We start from the raw sequence: 17280 nt of genomic DNA, 5'->3' as shown, positions 1-17280 counted from the left end.
GGCAACTCTTTGGGATTCTTGTACCCTCATCGCAACTAAAGCCGCGTTCCTGCCCTCCTCGACCATCGGCAAGTGGCCGCCGCTACAGGAAATGAAACCCACGACCTTGAGTTCAGTAGAACACCATAGCGAATTATTTACAACGGTGCGTAGGGGTCGTTTTCATCCTTCAATGCGCAACTTTACAAAAGGATGAAGAAGTCGCTGAAACTACTTGAGTGCAAACTCTCAACTGGTTTACTAGAAACGAGATCGACACGCACACAGACATCACCGCAAACAGAACTAGCTGTAACTAAACACGTGATTGTACGGGCGTGCATCCCGTGACCGGCCCAATCCGACCACGTGTTTAGTTACAATCTGGTGTGCTTGCGGCAACAATGTACTTAACGATCGTTCTTGTTTTAATAAATCAGTTGACATATTGCGCTTGTGTTGCTCCAGTCTCATATTTGTGCATGTCTCGCGCTTTGCATTGAATGATGAGTCTTCACAAACTCGCTCAACTGCCTGTTCTCTAGCAGGCGTTTTGCAGTGAAACCCTACCTCACAAGACAGTGGGCATCTTATAACTTTAACAACACAGAACAGAAGGTCTACCGGCCACTGCGCTGTTCTACTTAGCAAACTGGGCAGCCACCCGAAATATCGTGTAGAATACGTCCACAACTTCGTCAGGAAACAGACAGCTTGACGAAGAGAATCAAGAACTTGTCGTGGAAGGTCATGGCCCGGTAACAGGGACGTGGCCTGACGTCCTTGACGGCGTAGCTCATCTGGTCCACGACTTCCATGGGATTGTCTCGAGTGAGCACGTCGAACATGCCTCCCAGGAACTTGGCCCAGCGGTTCACGCTGTCCTCTGGAATGAGGCTTCTCGCCTCGTCGGGCAGAAGCTTGAGGTCCGCCTCCACAAACTTGGGGCATCCCACGTTCTCGAGCATGTTTGTCCTGCAATAAAGGACCATATGAGCAAAATCATAACATTGCTTATTATATGAAATTGATATTCATAATATATCTTATTCATCATCATAAGCCTGACATACACCCACTGCAGGGCAAAGCCCTCACGCATGTTCCGCTAACAAACCCAGTTCTGTGCTTGCTGCTGGCACAATGTAGCGCAAACTTCTTGACCTTATCGGCCCGCCTAACATTGGCCTCCTCCTCACGTGGTTGCTTTTGCTTGGAATCCAATCAATGACACCTAATAAGCAGCTGATTTCTTACCTACGTGCTACGTGCCCAAACCATTTCTATTTCTTCTTGTCAATTTCAACTGTGACGTCCTTAATACTCGTTTGTTCCCCGACCTACTCTGCTCTCTTCTTTAAGATCACACCTATCACTTGCTGTGATGCGCTGATGGCATAAAAGTAAAGCATCGGCCTCGTATGCAAGAGGTCAGTGGTTCGAATGCCGCTACAGACGGTTCCCCACGGGATTTAAACAAGTACGTGGGATGATGAAATAGCAAAAAAAAAGGCCTGGGTGCGGCCTCACCAGCGACCGGAGCTCGTAGTCTGCTCCCTCACAAAAGCGAAATTAGCCACCCTGGTGCAGTATTTGGTCACTAGCTCCCACGCGAATACAACAATATGTAATTTTATATCATACTTATTACATGACGTGTTGACTGACACGTTGCGCACATCTCAATGATGACAAAAGACATTACTAATTGCTTTCCAGTCCTTTTGTTTTATATGTGATGATGGTGGTGTTTGATGTGAGTTTTTGTGACATATGTGCGTTCACGTGTTCATTTGTTGTGCTGCACGCTCGATCCACGCAAGATCTAAGGCGTAGACACCGCCCTATTTGTGCGCCAACATCTTCCCTTGCATGAAATAAATAAAATATATGGCGCTATGTAAACAAGATTGTTGCGGTTGTTACCTAGATCGATATCGTTCTTTTTGTACGCTCTAAACCACAATTCACTCTTAAAGTGGTTCCCTGGACAACCCTGGACATTTTTCCGCCAAAACAATATTTTCCAAAAAAATGACGTGCAAAGCTGTTTTGTTTCCACGAATAGAATTTCGGCTTGTGTAAAGGTCAACGCTTTCCCTGGAAAACTATTTAGAAGGTAAGCGTGTTATGAGTCGTCAAAATAGCTGCGCTCATGTGTCAGTGGAAAGATCAACTTTAAAAGTCATTAACTATAAAAACATTGAATATTTTCCGAGTTTATATGAACACACTTGCCTGGTTTATGCTTATCTCCACGCTTACCAGGAACTAAAACGCATTCTATAAATATGTTCATATTTCTGAAAACAAGACGACAAAACTCAGTGGTATTGCTATGCGAACGTTCATTCCTTAGTTATGACAAACAAGAATATTCTCACCAGCACTAAATGGCATGTCAATGTATCATGGCTCTTTACACCAGATCGTCAGTGTAAGTGTCGAGTTCTCTGGAACTGTGGTGTTTTGCTTTATTGTGCTTGTGTGTATGAATGTGTGGATGCACGGCTGCCTGTCCTTCAATGCTGCTGTAAATGAAATTTCCAGGACTGGTGGCCTTCATTTGTTTTGATCTTTAATAGGGACGTTTGCCTGACTTGAAATACCTCTTGATAGGGGTGTCGTGACTCGTCAAAATGCTTTTTCTTTTTCGGGGTGTCAAGTTGTTTTAGACACGGCGAAACACCCTTAAGGGTGTGAATTGATTTACTCACTTGTACGCTGTGGGTTCGATGGCTGCAACATCCACGCCTTCATCCTCCAGTTCTCTTCGAAGACCATCCACAAGTGACAGCGTGGCGTATTTACTCATGCAGTACACGGTAATCCCTGGTATGGTTACACGGCCTGCGGTATGACAACGAAAAGAAGACATTCATATACTTTTTGTTATTCGTACCACACATGCAATGCTAGTTTACAGTGTCACGATTGAAGGTTAGTACTGCGTGGCCCATTAGATATCCAAGTCACATAACTACGTTCCTATTACAAATCAAATCAAATCAAATCAGATCTTTATTTTCCTCTTCCATAAAAGAATAGAGCGGCTGCAAAAAGCTACCGTGAGAAGTAGCTGGACGAGGCGGATGCCCCTGAATTGAGAGCTTTGGAAAACACCCCAAATAATCACAGAGTCATCAATGGCACAAAATAAACAGAAGTAGCAGTACTGTACGCAGAGATGATCGCGAATGACCCACGAAAATAAAAAAAAATCAACACCACCAAAAAACACTGATACCTACAATCAAAACGTCCTCTCGGGTGAGACAGTTCATGGTCTGATTCATTTCAAAATTGTGCATCAACACAAATAATAACATTATACGGATCGCACACAATCAGAAATAACATAGTCAGGCGGCAGAAAATGCGCTTGGAAAACGGTTGTTTGTGGGCGACATATACCAATAGCGTTATCTGTAAATTTATTCAATAGATGGGGCAGTGTATAAGTTATCGATTGAGAAGCGTAGTCGTTTCGTGGCGTTAACAGACCGCGTTTCGGGGAAACGTGTATCGTGCCAGTGAGATTTCTTTTGTAGCATCGGTAGGTCATTATAAAATGAGTTATTCATCTTATTTGCCACGCAGTAAGACAGCGTCAAACGGTAGTTGTAAGAAGATTTACGGTCATTACTCGGTACCGATCAAACAATTCCTGGGTGTGAGAATAATAAGAAGCATTTGCTACCACTCTCATTGCCCTTTTCTGTGAAAGTAACAACTTGTTAATATTCTTTTTTGTTGTTGTTCCCCAAATTAGGTGCACGTAACCAAGCTGAGTGGAGATGAAAGAATGGTATAACTGAGCTTTATGCGCTCAGGCCGTAGGTATCTATTTCTATTGATGAGACCAATTGTTTTGCAAAGTTCTTTGTGTACTCCATTAACATGGTAATTCCACGTGAGATTACTCGAAAAGTACACTCCTAACACCTTCACACATCCAACTATTTCTATTTTGCATTGACCAAGGCAGACATCAGGCAGAACAGCTGTGGTATTTTTCGGTTGGGCAGTACGTCATACACTTCCAGTAAAACTGATTTTATAACTGACAAGCATAACCACAAAACATTTAGACAGTCGTAATATTTTATATTCTAACAAGAGTAGCAATACAAAATGTTCACGTAACAATTCTTTACTGTATTGAATAAACACCGGTTATGAAAAATGTACTGCTTCTTTTATGCGTATCAAATGCTAGCACAAACTGCCAGCTTCCGCCTCTGCATGCCTGTTTGAGAAAAACTTCACCGTCATAAAGGCTCCTGTAGAACATCACTGTTCAATAAAGATGGAAACTATATAAATGCAGAAGAATAACTTCGGTTGCCGCAAGGTTATAAATATGAAAGTAGATGCGCTTTCCCATAACAAATGTTTATTCTGCTGACGTTTCGACGGGAGCCCCGTCTTTTTCAAGGCATAATCAATGTCTTATGCCTTGAAAAGACGGGGCTCCTGTCGAAACGTCGGCAGAATAAACATTTGTTATGGGAAAGCGCATCTACTTTCATATATCTATATATATATATATATATATATATATATATATATATATATATATATATATATATATATATATATATATATATATATATATATATATATATATATATATATATATATATATATATATATATATATATATATATATATATATATATATATATATATATATATATATATATATATATATATATATATATATATATATATATATATATATATATATATATATATATATATATATATATATATATATATATATAGTAAAGAAGTTTTTCAAATGGGCCAAACGTACTGACTGGGCTAGAGATGAGACATGACTTAGCAGTTGTTTCGAACGGTATTGACTGGTTGATCGATCTTAGTCAAGGTGTGCGAAGAAGTGTTCGCAAACCCCAACGAAGACCGGTCCACCGGTCGAAGTTGCTGTGGGGGCTCCATTAAAGAAAGCACCTGCCTCGCGGCCCTTGGACTCAAGGGCGTTGACGAGACACTTAATTGTAGGTATTTACTCATGTACCCTAAAGGCCCGAAGGCATTACGTAGGGGCGACAAGATTATTAATAATACAGCGTAGCACGACTTCAAAACAGTCATCTAAGATGGTACAGCGATGTCTTTGTCGTAGTAAAATCAATGTCTTATGAAGCTAAACAAATGTGCAAATAATAAATACAGCTGTAATTCAAAGATGTCAGATAGTTAAAAACTCTCTAACGATACAAGTGACATAGAAACGAAAGAAGCACTAACACGGTGTTTCAACCGAATTAGGTGGCGGAAAAAAGATAAGATAGCACAGTATTACTTGGGTTCCAGCCATGATAATATGTCTTCGGAAAGTACATAAATGTGCAAATAGTGAAAAGGACAGTAATTCAACCTCCTTAGAATATACAAAATGTTCGAGCAAAATACACAAGACACCCAAATGCAAGGAACAACAAATGAATTACGAATTGCTGTTTAGTGTCCGAAATGCGAGAATACAGGTGAAAAAAGGAGGCATAATTTGACAAGCAATAATTTAAGCGTTAAAGTGACCTTTCAGGCTGTTTAAAAATACATTATGATAAGTAATAGCTGCAATGTCAAAAGGAAGCTGATTCCAGTAACGAATGACTCGTAGTAGCGAGGAGTTGAAGAGAAGATTGGTATGGGCGAAGATGGGCTCGACTTTATGTTGATCTGGTCACGACGATGTATACACGATGAGCTTCTGTGATATGGAAAAGCGCACGTCATTACGGATTGTGATGAATTTTATGAAAAAAAGAAAGTAGTATGACAAGCTTGCATATTTCCATGTTTACATTTCTGTTATACTTTATGTTTGCAGTTAGTTTTTGGTAATAAATGGAGAAGCTTTATTTTGCAGATATTCTAATTTATGAATAAAGTATGTCTGATGCGGGTCCCCGATTAGTGATGCATATTCAACTTTAGGACGCACCAACGTGTTGTAAGCAAAAATTTTACTGGTGGGGCTCGCTAAACTTGTGCTATATTGTCTGATATAGCTACCCCAACTTTATTATCTCAACCACGTGCCATTCATTTTCACTACACAGATTTTACGTCACTCTAATAATTTAAATACTTATGTTTTCCCGCTATGAAGCGCTAAATTTCAAGACGCTCATACAGTCACTCATTATATTGATTGTCCACGTCTATTATTTCATGAAGTGGCGCTCTCTGGTCATGAAATGGCCCCTGCCCCACCAAACGCCACACATCATAAAATCACTCAGATATGGCTGTCTTTAATATGAAAATAGCATCGTCTTGAAAACAGATCTATCATATACAGCACTCACAAAGGCCGCTTGTGACGATGACTAGACGACCTTTGGACTTCTTCAGCAATGGAAGAAACGCTTTGGCTACCCGCATGTGTCCGAACACGTTCACCTCGAAGATCCGCTTGATCCTTTCCATGGAGTTCCATTCGACTGGGCCCGCGGCTGTTATGCCTGCGTTGGCCAGCACCGCCCAGAGCACTGCAAGTCACCGAAAGGATTAGGAAGAAAGCCAACCGACAGAGTAAATATGAAAATTCATGCACACAAACCCAAGCAGTTCCTTTGTTTAGCCTTCTGTCCTACTTTAGCTGCCTTGCTGTGATGAGATGGTGGTTTGGTTCCAGCTAAGTAGTGACGTTATATGTTCCTGTTTTCGCACTTCGGGGCCTCTTAACGAAGAGATCAAGGAACAAGGTATACCCAAGCATACTTAGTAATATTCTATTTACAATACTTGAAAGGTCGTTCTCTTATAGTGCTAAGTAAATTCTAAGGGAAATTGTGTGCTGCTGAGTACTGCACGCTGCACACACGATATTGCTTTTCTTTCTACGTAGTCATTTCTTATAATGAAACTGAAAATCCCTCGTGCTTCACCTCTGGATCATCCAGTTCATCAAAGACCCAGCCGGGACTTCAAAGCCTACTGGCTGTCCCTCAGGCAGAGTGGCTAATCTTCTATCTATGTACTGCATTCGAATAACATTATTTCACTTTCTCGCCTTTACATTTGACAGAAAACAGGTTGAAACCATTATTCGATGACATAATCACAGGTTTTTCTCTCTGTTGCCCTTCCTATAGCCTGTATCATGATATTATGTGAAAAAGTTAAAGTAAGTTACGATGATTCAGCCCAGATGTCTCTGCTGAGCAGATGGTCGCGAGTTCGATCCCCGCCACGGAGGTCGCATTTCGATGAAGGTGAAATAGAAGAGGCTCGTAGTACCATGCAATTTAAGCGCACGTTGAAAAACACCGGATGGTCAAAATTTTCGGAGCCCTCCGCTATGGCATCTTTCATATTCCTATCATAATTTAGGACGTAATACAATATTATTATTATTATTATTATTATTATTATTATTATTATTATTATTATTATTATTATTATTATTATTATTATTATTATTATTATTATTATTATTATTATTATTAGCCCAGGTGTCTATTAACGACGTTACACTCTGTTGGACAAAGTGTTTTGGAGGCCTCGTTTCTCTCAAGTCTCCTCACCATCAGATCCTAAGATCGTCTTCACGGCCTGGAGTGCCTGCTCGACTTGTTCGTCCTTGGTGATGTCCAGCTGGAGGACACGTACGTTGGGACGTTTGTTGAGATCTTTGGCACCGTCGCAAGCAGCATCCAGGCAGCTGGCGAACACGGTGAAGCCATCGTCCGCAAAGCGCTTCGCTGCGATATGGCCGAAGCCCGTGTCACAACCTGAAAAAAGGTTCATTCAGTCCATTCAAGTTTTTACTCTCTCGTAGTACGAGCGGAAATATTTTTTTTTTTTCGGGATCAGCCGTGTTTCTATGACTGAATTTTAAATATCTGGTTACATCTGAACTTTCACTTCAATGCATGAGTTTTTCTTGAATATACGACGTTTAAAACATGTTAGTGGTTTTAAATTGCTCCAGCTACTCCTCTTCATAGCTCATATAATTCGTGAAAATCATGGCAAAGAAAAAAAGATACGTTAAAGAACACCTACGGACAATTTGTGCAAGTATGTCAAACCATAAAACTTATCGCGTACACATGAAGACCCTCTACGAAGAAGCAAGGAAAACAATATAAAGTAGGGTCCAGTTCACGTAAAATGCAATCGCAAGAACAATGTGTATGCTCAAAATAACACTACACTCAGTCACATAACAACACCGCCACTGGCCAAGTCCAGCCACCGTACAAAGAATTTCCCTCATGAAGCAATACAAAGCACGACATTATCAGGTAAAATTCCACACTTTCACTCATTCATTCATTCATTCATTCATTCATTTATTCATCTATTTATTTACTCATTGAGTAAACATCGAAGTGTGCTTCAACATTCATAAAATTGATCGTCATTTATTTTCAAACGCTATATACATTCGACAGCTTAACATGGTTGTTGTTGTTGTTGTTGTTGTTGTTGTTGTTGTTGTTGTTGTTGTTGTTGTTGTTGTTGTTGTTGTTGTTGTTGTTGTTGTTGTTGTTGTTGTTGTTGTTGTTGTTGTTGTTGTTGTTGTTGTTGTTGTTGTTGTTGTTGTTGTTGTTGTTGTTGTTGTTGTTGTTGTTGAGGGGGTGTTGGTGGTAGCGGTATATTCTAAGTTGTACCACATTCGTTTCACTGAGTATGATGTCTTATCACTACTGATAAAAGCCTGTAACACATATAAAAATCACAATGTTTCGGTGTCGATTCATCCAGCTAAGTTAGTTAAAATATTGCAGCGTTTTATTTACTAATTTACCTCATGACAAATAACGTATATTGGTCAAACAACATTTTTATGCTGCTGTCTTCAAATGCACTGTACATTACAAGAAAAAAAGGCACTTATTTTGTTATTCTTGTACAGCATCTGTAGATGAGAACTGCAGGTTTTTTTATACCAAATGGGCTGCAGTTTTTTCTAATGAATGTAAGTCTGGTGATTTAATTCTACTTATTATCTTATATAATGTTTCGGGTACATTATTTTTCTTGCCCGACTTTACTCCTTTGAATAGAAACCGGAGTCAAATTTTATAACATGTCTCTCCCTGACGTCACTCGCTTAATCATCTGAACACTGTCTAGAAGATGCTTCAGCAATTAAGCGGTTCACATTAATCCTCAGAACTGTTGAGTTCATAATCTCTCCTAGCTTTCGGGTGTTATTTAAGACATGCACCACATTATTCTTCGAATGCAAACGCATCGAGGTCATATATAGTTACAGTGTCACACCAATTTACCGATCGCTCTTTTTTATCATTACCTGCTGAAGCATTTTTCGCGCTATTGATCTCAAGGTGTCTGTTTTCTTCTAGAGTGTTTCTTGTTTCTGTGATCCTTATCAGAGACCAATTAGGGCAATGTACAACCTCGCTTCCATTTTCAGTCTAATTGGATGACTGCTATCCAAGATCGCAGTATCAGATCTGGAGGTCGGACGGGCGTAGGCCGTACTGTTCGAATGAATGCATTTAGTTTCAGCTTGTTTCTAAACAAGTCGGCTTTCTCCACGCCAGGAAGGCTAACTTCATGTCTTGCCGACTAAATGAAAAACAGTGCACCCTGACACAACATTGTATTATACTCCATGGTCAGGTGGTCCTTGGTGTGTGTCTTCGTATGCAATCTGGCTTGCAGATTGCGATTCAAAATTTTAACATAACTGTATGCGCTCGTAGGGTAATGTTGTATGCACTTACACTGGTTGGTCAATATCTTTTCCTCTGTGCACTGTGAGAAGCACCGTGGATCGATATCGTTCATCGCTTACGTCGTGATGTTAGCATCCGGTCTTGTACGTGGACCAAAGCACAACGGAAAGTTTCACGATAAGCACAGACAACTTATTTTGGCTCATTCTACATTTTTATCGATAGCGTACCGTTAAGAAAAGGCACAAGTTAGCTTGATAGTAGATATGAGTGCAAAAGATCAGGACGAAGAAATAACCTCATAAACACAGCGCGATTTACCATCAGCGCAGTCTTTCTGCACTAAATTCTATCATGATACTCAACCTACTCACCCAACAAGCCACTGTTTTGAATTTTGCATGCTGGCTATATTTAGCTTCTGGTGACAAAGAAAGCGAGCACGCGTATCCCGTGTCTGCTGTGCGCCGTGAGCCGCAAGATTAATTAGTGCCGGACGTAAGGAACCGGCACCATTAACTAACAGACAAAGGGCATACATGGTAGAACTCTTCAGATGTATCAGTCTTCTGCGGCATCATCGGTAACGAGCACGCCAATGATGCGGCTGAGAAAGCTAACGAAAACGGCGTGATAGAACTGATGCCAATGTCAACAAGGAACGCGGCAAGAAAGATTTGTTCACTAGCGTGAGATGTCCCGCGATCTATGCGTAACAGACCAGTTACACACCCGTTTTCACAACATAAGCTCTTTAGAAAGTGGCATAAGCTGCTACTGGCTCGCAGAATTCTCGCTGATTTATTAGCTTAAATGCCCTTAAGCTTCCCGTTTTGGTACGTGTACCGTTTCACGTTCCTCCGTCGAGTGTTTGTGAAGCCATGTTCTCTCTGTCGAATGTTTCTTGGCAGAAGCCCAGCTAGGAGAGATGTAATGGTAGACAAAAAAAAGTCAGGGAGGTTAACCAGTCCAGGAAAGCCGGTTCTCTACCTTACAGTGTTCCGAAGTGTTCCGAAGTTAAACTCAATCTGAGGAATTGCCTCCGCTGTGTCATATGGCGAGCGCTTTGTTCCGAAATGCGGGATCGGAACGCCGCTAAACGATCAAGTTTGCGGAAGTTCTGGCTTTGCAAATGTGATCACAAAGCTACGCGAGCCCCACCGCGGTGGTCTAGTGGCTACGGTACTCGGCTGCTGACCCGCAGGTCGCGGGTTCGTATCCCGGCTGCAGCGGCTGCATTTCCGATGGAGGCGGAAATGTTGTAGGCCCGTGTGCTCAGATTTGGGTGCACGCTAAAGAACCCCAGGTGGTCGAAATTCCCGGAGCCCTCCACTACGGCGTCTTTCATTATCAGATGGTGGTTTTGGGACGTTAAACCCCACATATCAATCAATCAAGCTACGCGAGACGCGCACAGAGGCAAGACGAAACGGTTTTCTCTTCCTGCGTCCCGTGTGGTTGAGCGGTCGCAACTGTTAATCATTAATCACCTAACTAGTCTACCCCTAAGCTCTTGAAATTTATGGCACTCGCCCAAGCGAACATTGCGTGACTAAGTGCGTTGATGGGCTATTCGGTTGACAATTAAAATAAGTTTGAACTGCGTGACTGACCATGGTGGAAGAACATTCGAGCACGCACAAATACACACACGCACTCACAAACAGACTCACGCACGCACACCAGTCAAATGTTACAAATCTTTCCTGTCGCAACCATGTGAATATCACCCAAAGAAACTTGCGGGCTTCATGGCAAGTATTTTTCAAAGACAACAACCGAGGTTGCTTCAAATGAAGCAAAACAAAGAAACAAGGCGACAGAAGCTGCTGGGATAAGCGCAATGTCTCGAAACACTACATACCGTTCATTAGAAGAGATGAAGGTATAAGGTACGGCCATACTTTTGCCGTTTCGACCTCGGGTTGAGTTCTCCGCAACACTATCCACTCCCGGCCACAGTGCATGGTACGGCCCTATGCGACCCTGTTCTGGTGGCCACTCTAAGGTTAACCCCGCTCGGAGGCCGATGTCGCAAGTACACCGGCGAAAGGAAACGCTGAAAGGCATGGTACCGCCTTGTATACGCGCCCGCACCCACCGGTCTTCCTCAGATGCTATCGCGACCATGCTGCCGGCGGTTAACAGATACCAATCAACTGGATAAGCGCGCTAGACATTTTCATTCTCACGAAGAGGAAAGGGGGGGGGGGGGGACAGGCCAACTACTTTCCTTCTTTGTCAAACGCCCCGGAAAAGTTGTTGGCCTCTTGAAAGGAAAGGAAATGCATAACCTCCACAATAACAATATTACTCTAAATGGAAAGGGAAGTAACAGAATGAAATGGTTTAGATTGATAAATTGTACCCTGAAAATTTCGATGACGCATATTTCACTAATATTCGTCTATGGATAAAAGAGAAAATCCGAATCGGCGTGTTGCTCTTGAATTTTCCACGAAGATTTCCAAGCAGATTTTTCGTATTTCAGGCACACTCGCTGCGCGAATGCTCTTGAAACTTAGTGTGCTACAGATGTGGCATTCTGGAAATGCAGGGTACTGGATTCCTACGAGTTAGGAACGACGTAAGACGTAGTAGATGCTATGAGAATGTAGGATGTCGCAACGTTTGGTGCGGGCATTTCAAGGTGTCGTTGCCGACTGTATCGCAAATCTAGCTCTTTATTGAGGCAAGCGTGGTGATTTTACTATTGTGAAACAGAGGTTTACATATAACAGAATTTTTTTTTCCTTTTTAGCGTCAAATTAGGCACCCCTGAAGGTTTTCGTGTTGAGAAGCACATCTAGAAAGTAATCTTCACTTATGGGTGTACCATATTGGTGCACAATACCATATAGTTTAGTGTGTACCATTTTGCATAAGCAACGCACAATGAATTCTGGTGTAAGGTGCCGTATGACATTCCCTACGGAAATAACAAGCACTTTCATGCCGCATCGATAGCCATCACTTAGGTGGCTTCGTGGAATCGTCGCCAGTGACAATTGTCGTCTAGTAACATGAAGCTATTCGGCAAATAATTTTAAGGTATTAGGTTTAAGTTTAGGCAAGTTAAACATTTTGTCACGCCTTTTACGCACCGTTTACCGCAAGCATGAACATCACCGCATCTTTACCAACAAGGATGATCCCCTCTTTCCTGCTTTCATTCAGTAAAGATGCTAATAACCGTACCTTTTCCTCAGTTTTAACCCAAGTGTCTAGTAGAAACTCTCCTTCGATTATCACCATACGCAGCCATCATCTATCCTTGCAAAAGGGAAACATGAAAGATCCTTAACAAATGAAGCTATTTCATCATGCACAACTATATAGTCTTGAACACCTCTCTGACATCCGCATGTCTAGAAGCTTCGATATCTGCCGCAACGCTACAACGTTCAATAGTGTTGTGCCAACCGAGCTTGTGAAAACTTTTGAACACACCTGCAACGCTCTATGGGGACTTCGCAGCGTCATTTTTTTTCTGTTTGTTAAACAATATTACTCATCGGTGATGGTGGTGGAAGTTCCAGTTATGTGTAGCTAGGCCCTTTCCATCGGCCGTTGCTAAATCTAATACGCCCTAACTACTTTAACTCAAGAATTGCACAAATAAAGTGGCGCCATCTAGCAGTCCTCAACGCCGTGAAAAACAGTTCGTAGTGTGTCAGGCCTCCGAAGCGGAGCACCACCGTTTCTGTACGTGTCCCGCAAACTGTAGTTGCGTAACCTAACATCACAATGGAGCATAAAGCAGAAGGAAATCGCACCCCACTCACACTCTCAGCGAGGCGTGGATCGACTCGTAAGCACTCTTCACCTTCGGATAACCCTGCGTGCTCCTGTAAACACTTAACGCAAGCGTAATTTCTATGGACACTTGTAAGAATGTGGCATGCTCGTAAGAGGAAAGCTTCGAAGTAGGCGGGTGCTTAGGTTGAACAAACTTCGCGGAGAGACCCGGATGATCAAGTTGAGTGTGGCCTTGCGCATTCGCCCGCGGGAGTGAAAAGGGCTATTTGTCGCGGACACCCAGCTCTTAGCTTCGAGACGCCGCCTTACGGTGTCGCGGGGAGTCAAAACACGCGTGTCGCAACCCAAATGCGGAAAAGCTACGCAGTAATGATTGATAAACCATCGAACAAGGAAAGTCTCCGTTGACGACGTTTGGTCATTAGGGTGCGCGTGCGCAGAGTTCCCCACCATTCGTGCGCAGTCGCGTATAATTCTCTGCGGTGCTTGGCCGCGGACCAGAAGGTCGGGGGTTCGATTACGGTCGCGGCGCTCGCATTTTGGTGGAGGGGAAATGGTAGAGACCCGCGCTGCGCGATGTGCACGTCTAGGAACACCAGATGGCCGAAACTTCCCGAGTCCTCCACTAAGGCGTTCCTCGTAATCATATCAGGCTTTTACAGGCCGTTCAGTCCCATATAATACTATTGGGAAAATCGGGTTTTTAGGGTAATAGGGTACTAGGGTATTAGGATAATAATAATAGGGTAATGGCGGGAATTGGACCTTCATTCATAGAGTTTACTAAAATTAACTAGAGGGGGACTCTGACGCTGCGATCGTTCAACGACCAAGGGAATGATGGTTAATACACTAATTTGTCAAGTTTTTGCACTTGCAAGCAAAATTATCGCGCTTGTGGCTTCGTTTATTGCTGTGTTTAGGTCTTAATTTGATAGACAGAACGAATTCTTTTAAACTTCGTGACCCGTTTTGGAATGGTGAGCCTAAAAGGTCGAAGCATTGAAGTGCAACTGCTGAACAATTGCTGATTGTCATTTCGTGACAAAGCAACTTGAAGCCGCGCGAAGCCAACTGAAGCCGGAAGTGCGAACACTAGACAAATTCGTGAACTACTCTATCATTACCATGCTCGCTCAAGCGCCGTGCATTGCAGCTCCCATAGACACTACTGCCAGATTCCTCTACTATATTTATAGGAAACTCTATTCCTTCATCCAAGTGGTTACAAGCACCGCAACAACGGTTATGTCATACTCAGGCAACAATGAATTGTCAAAACACAAAATGACAGTCATCCCGATAAGAGAGAGATCAAATTGCCGCATCATGAACGGCTGATCGCCAACGAGGCCATGAGCAAAGGGGCATCAATTATTGGAGAACGGCGCAGAAAAACACGCATGTGACGAACACACACCCCTGTTGTACGCATCGGAGGCTTGGCAGTGACGTGGGTTTTTTTTTTTTTTTGTCATAATGTGTGCCTCACATTGATTTGTGGGGTTTAACGTCCCAAAACCATGATATGATTATGAGAGACGATGTAGTGAAGGGCTCCGGAAATTTCGACCACCTGGGGTTCTTTACCGTGCACCCAAATCTGAGTACACGGGCCTACAACATTTCTGCCTCCATCGAAATGCAGCCGCCGCAGCCGGGATTCGATCCCGCGAGCTGCGGGTCAGCAACCGAGTACCTTAGCCACTAGACCACCACGGCGGGGCGATGTGTGCCTCACAAAGAGCTGCCATTGAAAAATACGAGGCGAGGAAATCACTCACCCGTAACCAGCACAGCCTTGCCCTTCGTGTCCACCGATCTCTTCAGCACCCTATTCCAGAGAAAGCACGCCAGCCAGTAGCTGGCCACCAAGGTCAGTGTCCAGGAGCCGAGATAAACGGCGGCGTCAATCAACAGGGGCACTCGAAGACACAGCAGGTGCACGGGCAGTATGAGCGTGGCCGTCACCAGTAGCACGGACTGCATGGTGTTTTCCAAACCAAGGCACTGGCCACTTCAAGACCTGTATCCAAGTCACTCGGTCTCAGCAGCGGGCTTCGGATATCGTCGATAGTAGTAGTGGCATCGAGTAGGGACGATGCATACAGCTTGGTCGTGGCACGGCCACTTTCGGAATTTTTCCACGACGCAGCGACTTAGGGCAGTTTTTGTCGATAGGCGACCCCAAGGTCGCCATCGAGAGGGTAGCCACCCCAGTGCTGAAGGTTGGTGAATGCGCTAACGGAAGAAATGAAGCTTTCGGGCGGAATTGAAGTGCTGCGTCGAATGTGGAGAGGGGAAGGGGAAAGCAAAAGTGGTGGATGCACAAAATACAAAGTGAGACCGGCCTTGGCAGCTGGGGCTGCGCCGTATGCATAAAGGCGCAGCGCGACAGAATGCCCAGAGCCAGACAGAGAGGGTGGATAATGGATGCAACAAGAGTGAGAGAGGTCTCCTGATCTGAAGGTATGATAGACCTATCGGTAAACCAGCGCCGCAAGTCTGTCGTTTTTTTTTTTTTTTTTTTCAGGTGGGAAGGTAGTGAAAGGGTGAAAGTGCGTTTTCGGAGCAATAAATTGCAATCGCTTCGTTTCATCTCGCCTTTGTGTTGCTTCACTTGCGTCATACAGTAACCTCCTTACCTCTTCCTCTTTCAAGGACAATAGAAAGCGTTGGTGTTTTCACGTAGAGCTAAATATTGAGGCATTGGCCACTTTTAATGAAGGTGTTTGACTATAAGGGATGTTTTCGGAGACAAAACTGAGTACACTTACTTGGAAAATGCTTAGCTGTCGAAGATTAATAAAAAAAAATTCTTTCTAAAAGGGAAAGTATTAAGTCAATATATATAGTTTGACATTAACAGCTGGTGACTGCTGGTAAATTGGTGGCACACATAGTCATGTTTCACCGACTTTTTTTTTCATTGGTTATATCTCGCGAATTATCGCACAGAGAGAGTAGAGAAACAGCTCTATAGAAAGGTGAGATCGTTGAACTTATTCAACGTGCCCGTGGTGCGAATGGCCGCGGCCAGAACCTTGTCTCGACCGTTTCGACCCAGTTAACTGCTTCTGCCTGAACACGGTAGTGGCTCACACGCTTCGATCAGGACACAACAAGTATCGAAATTTTCTTGACACGGGGAACATAAGCTATTCGCCTTAATAAATGCCAAGTAATAAATCTGCCCGCGTAGAACCATGTATGTATGTATGTGTGTATGTATGTATGTATGTATGTATGTATGTATGTATGTATGTATGTATGTATGTATGTATGTATGTATGTATGTATGTATGTATGTATGTATGTATGTATGTATGTATGTATGTATGTATGTATGTATGTATGGAACATGAAAGTATAGGCGCTGAAATTGACTCAAAGAGATCGTTGTAGTTGACATGCGCACTCTGTAACGCGAACATATACCGGCCAACTAGCAGCTTTGTGATCAAATATTCTGATCTATGCATTATGATCATAGATAAACGTTTTATATGCATTCTTTAATAGTGGCCACGACTGTGCCACACTCGTCGGTCTAAAGACAAAATTTCAGGGCAATCGAATGCGCCTACTAATAATATTGTTGTAATAATTCGAATGCGCCTACTACTAATAATATCGTTGTAATTTTGACTCTAACAATTACAACACAGCCAACATTGCCTCTAGGAGTGACGTAATAGTCACGAGCAATGACATGACGTAATAGTCACGAGCAAACTATCACAGCAATGGTCATACCAAACAAAACTGCATCGGGTATCGGGTTTCAATCCGTGCACAGCATACTCACGCATTCAAGCAATACAATTTAGGGCTAGGCAACGCACATACT

General features: G+C 42.9%; 1 protein-coding gene across 2 annotated transcripts; it reads right to left on the bottom strand.

The window, feature by feature from the left end:
* Positions 1–364: 364 nt before the first annotated feature.
* LOC119164198 (D-beta-hydroxybutyrate dehydrogenase, mitochondrial) lies at positions 365–15628 on the bottom strand. Of its 2 annotated transcripts, none has more exons than XM_037416331.2 (5): positions 15215–15628; positions 7545–7751; positions 6324–6506; positions 2697–2829; positions 365–954 (listed from the first exon to the last, which is right to left on the bottom strand). In XM_037416331.2, exons 1-5 carry the CDS (start codon positions 15417–15419, stop codon positions 678–680), a joined length of 1005 nt encoding a protein of 334 aa, XP_037272228.2. In that variant the 5' UTR covers positions 15420–15628; the 3' UTR covers positions 365–677. The 2 variants fall into 2 exon arrangements, with proteins under 2 accessions (XP_037272228.2, XP_075727314.1); XM_075871199.1 differs by lacking the exon at positions 15215–15628 and adding an exon at positions 11536–11665.
* Between the last annotated feature and the right edge of the window lie 1652 nt (positions 15629–17280).

The sequence above is a fragment of the Rhipicephalus microplus genome, chromosome 8, assembly GCF_043290135.1.
Source record: "Rhipicephalus microplus isolate Deutch F79 chromosome 8, USDA_Rmic, whole genome shotgun sequence".
In the NCBI taxonomy this organism is placed as follows: domain Eukaryota; kingdom Metazoa; phylum Arthropoda; class Arachnida; order Ixodida; family Ixodidae; genus Rhipicephalus; species Rhipicephalus microplus.
This window is presented reverse-complemented; position numbering and strand designations above follow the sequence as displayed.

Excerpts from the sequence above, each read along its gene's own strand:
- LOC119164198 (XM_037416331.2), bottom strand. The coding sequence starts at position 15,419 with ATGCAGTCCGTGCTACTGGTGACGGCCACGCTCATACTGCCCGTGCAC. Across the intron at positions 7,752-15,214 it reads CAAGGCTGTGCTGGTTACGG|GTTGTGACACGGGCTTCGGC; the intron begins GTGAGTGATTTC and ends ACCTTTTTTCAG. Across the intron at positions 6,507-7,544 it reads GACGATCTTAGGATCTGATG|TGCTCTGGGCGGTGCTGGCC; the intron begins GTGAGGAGACTT and ends GGTGACTTGCAG.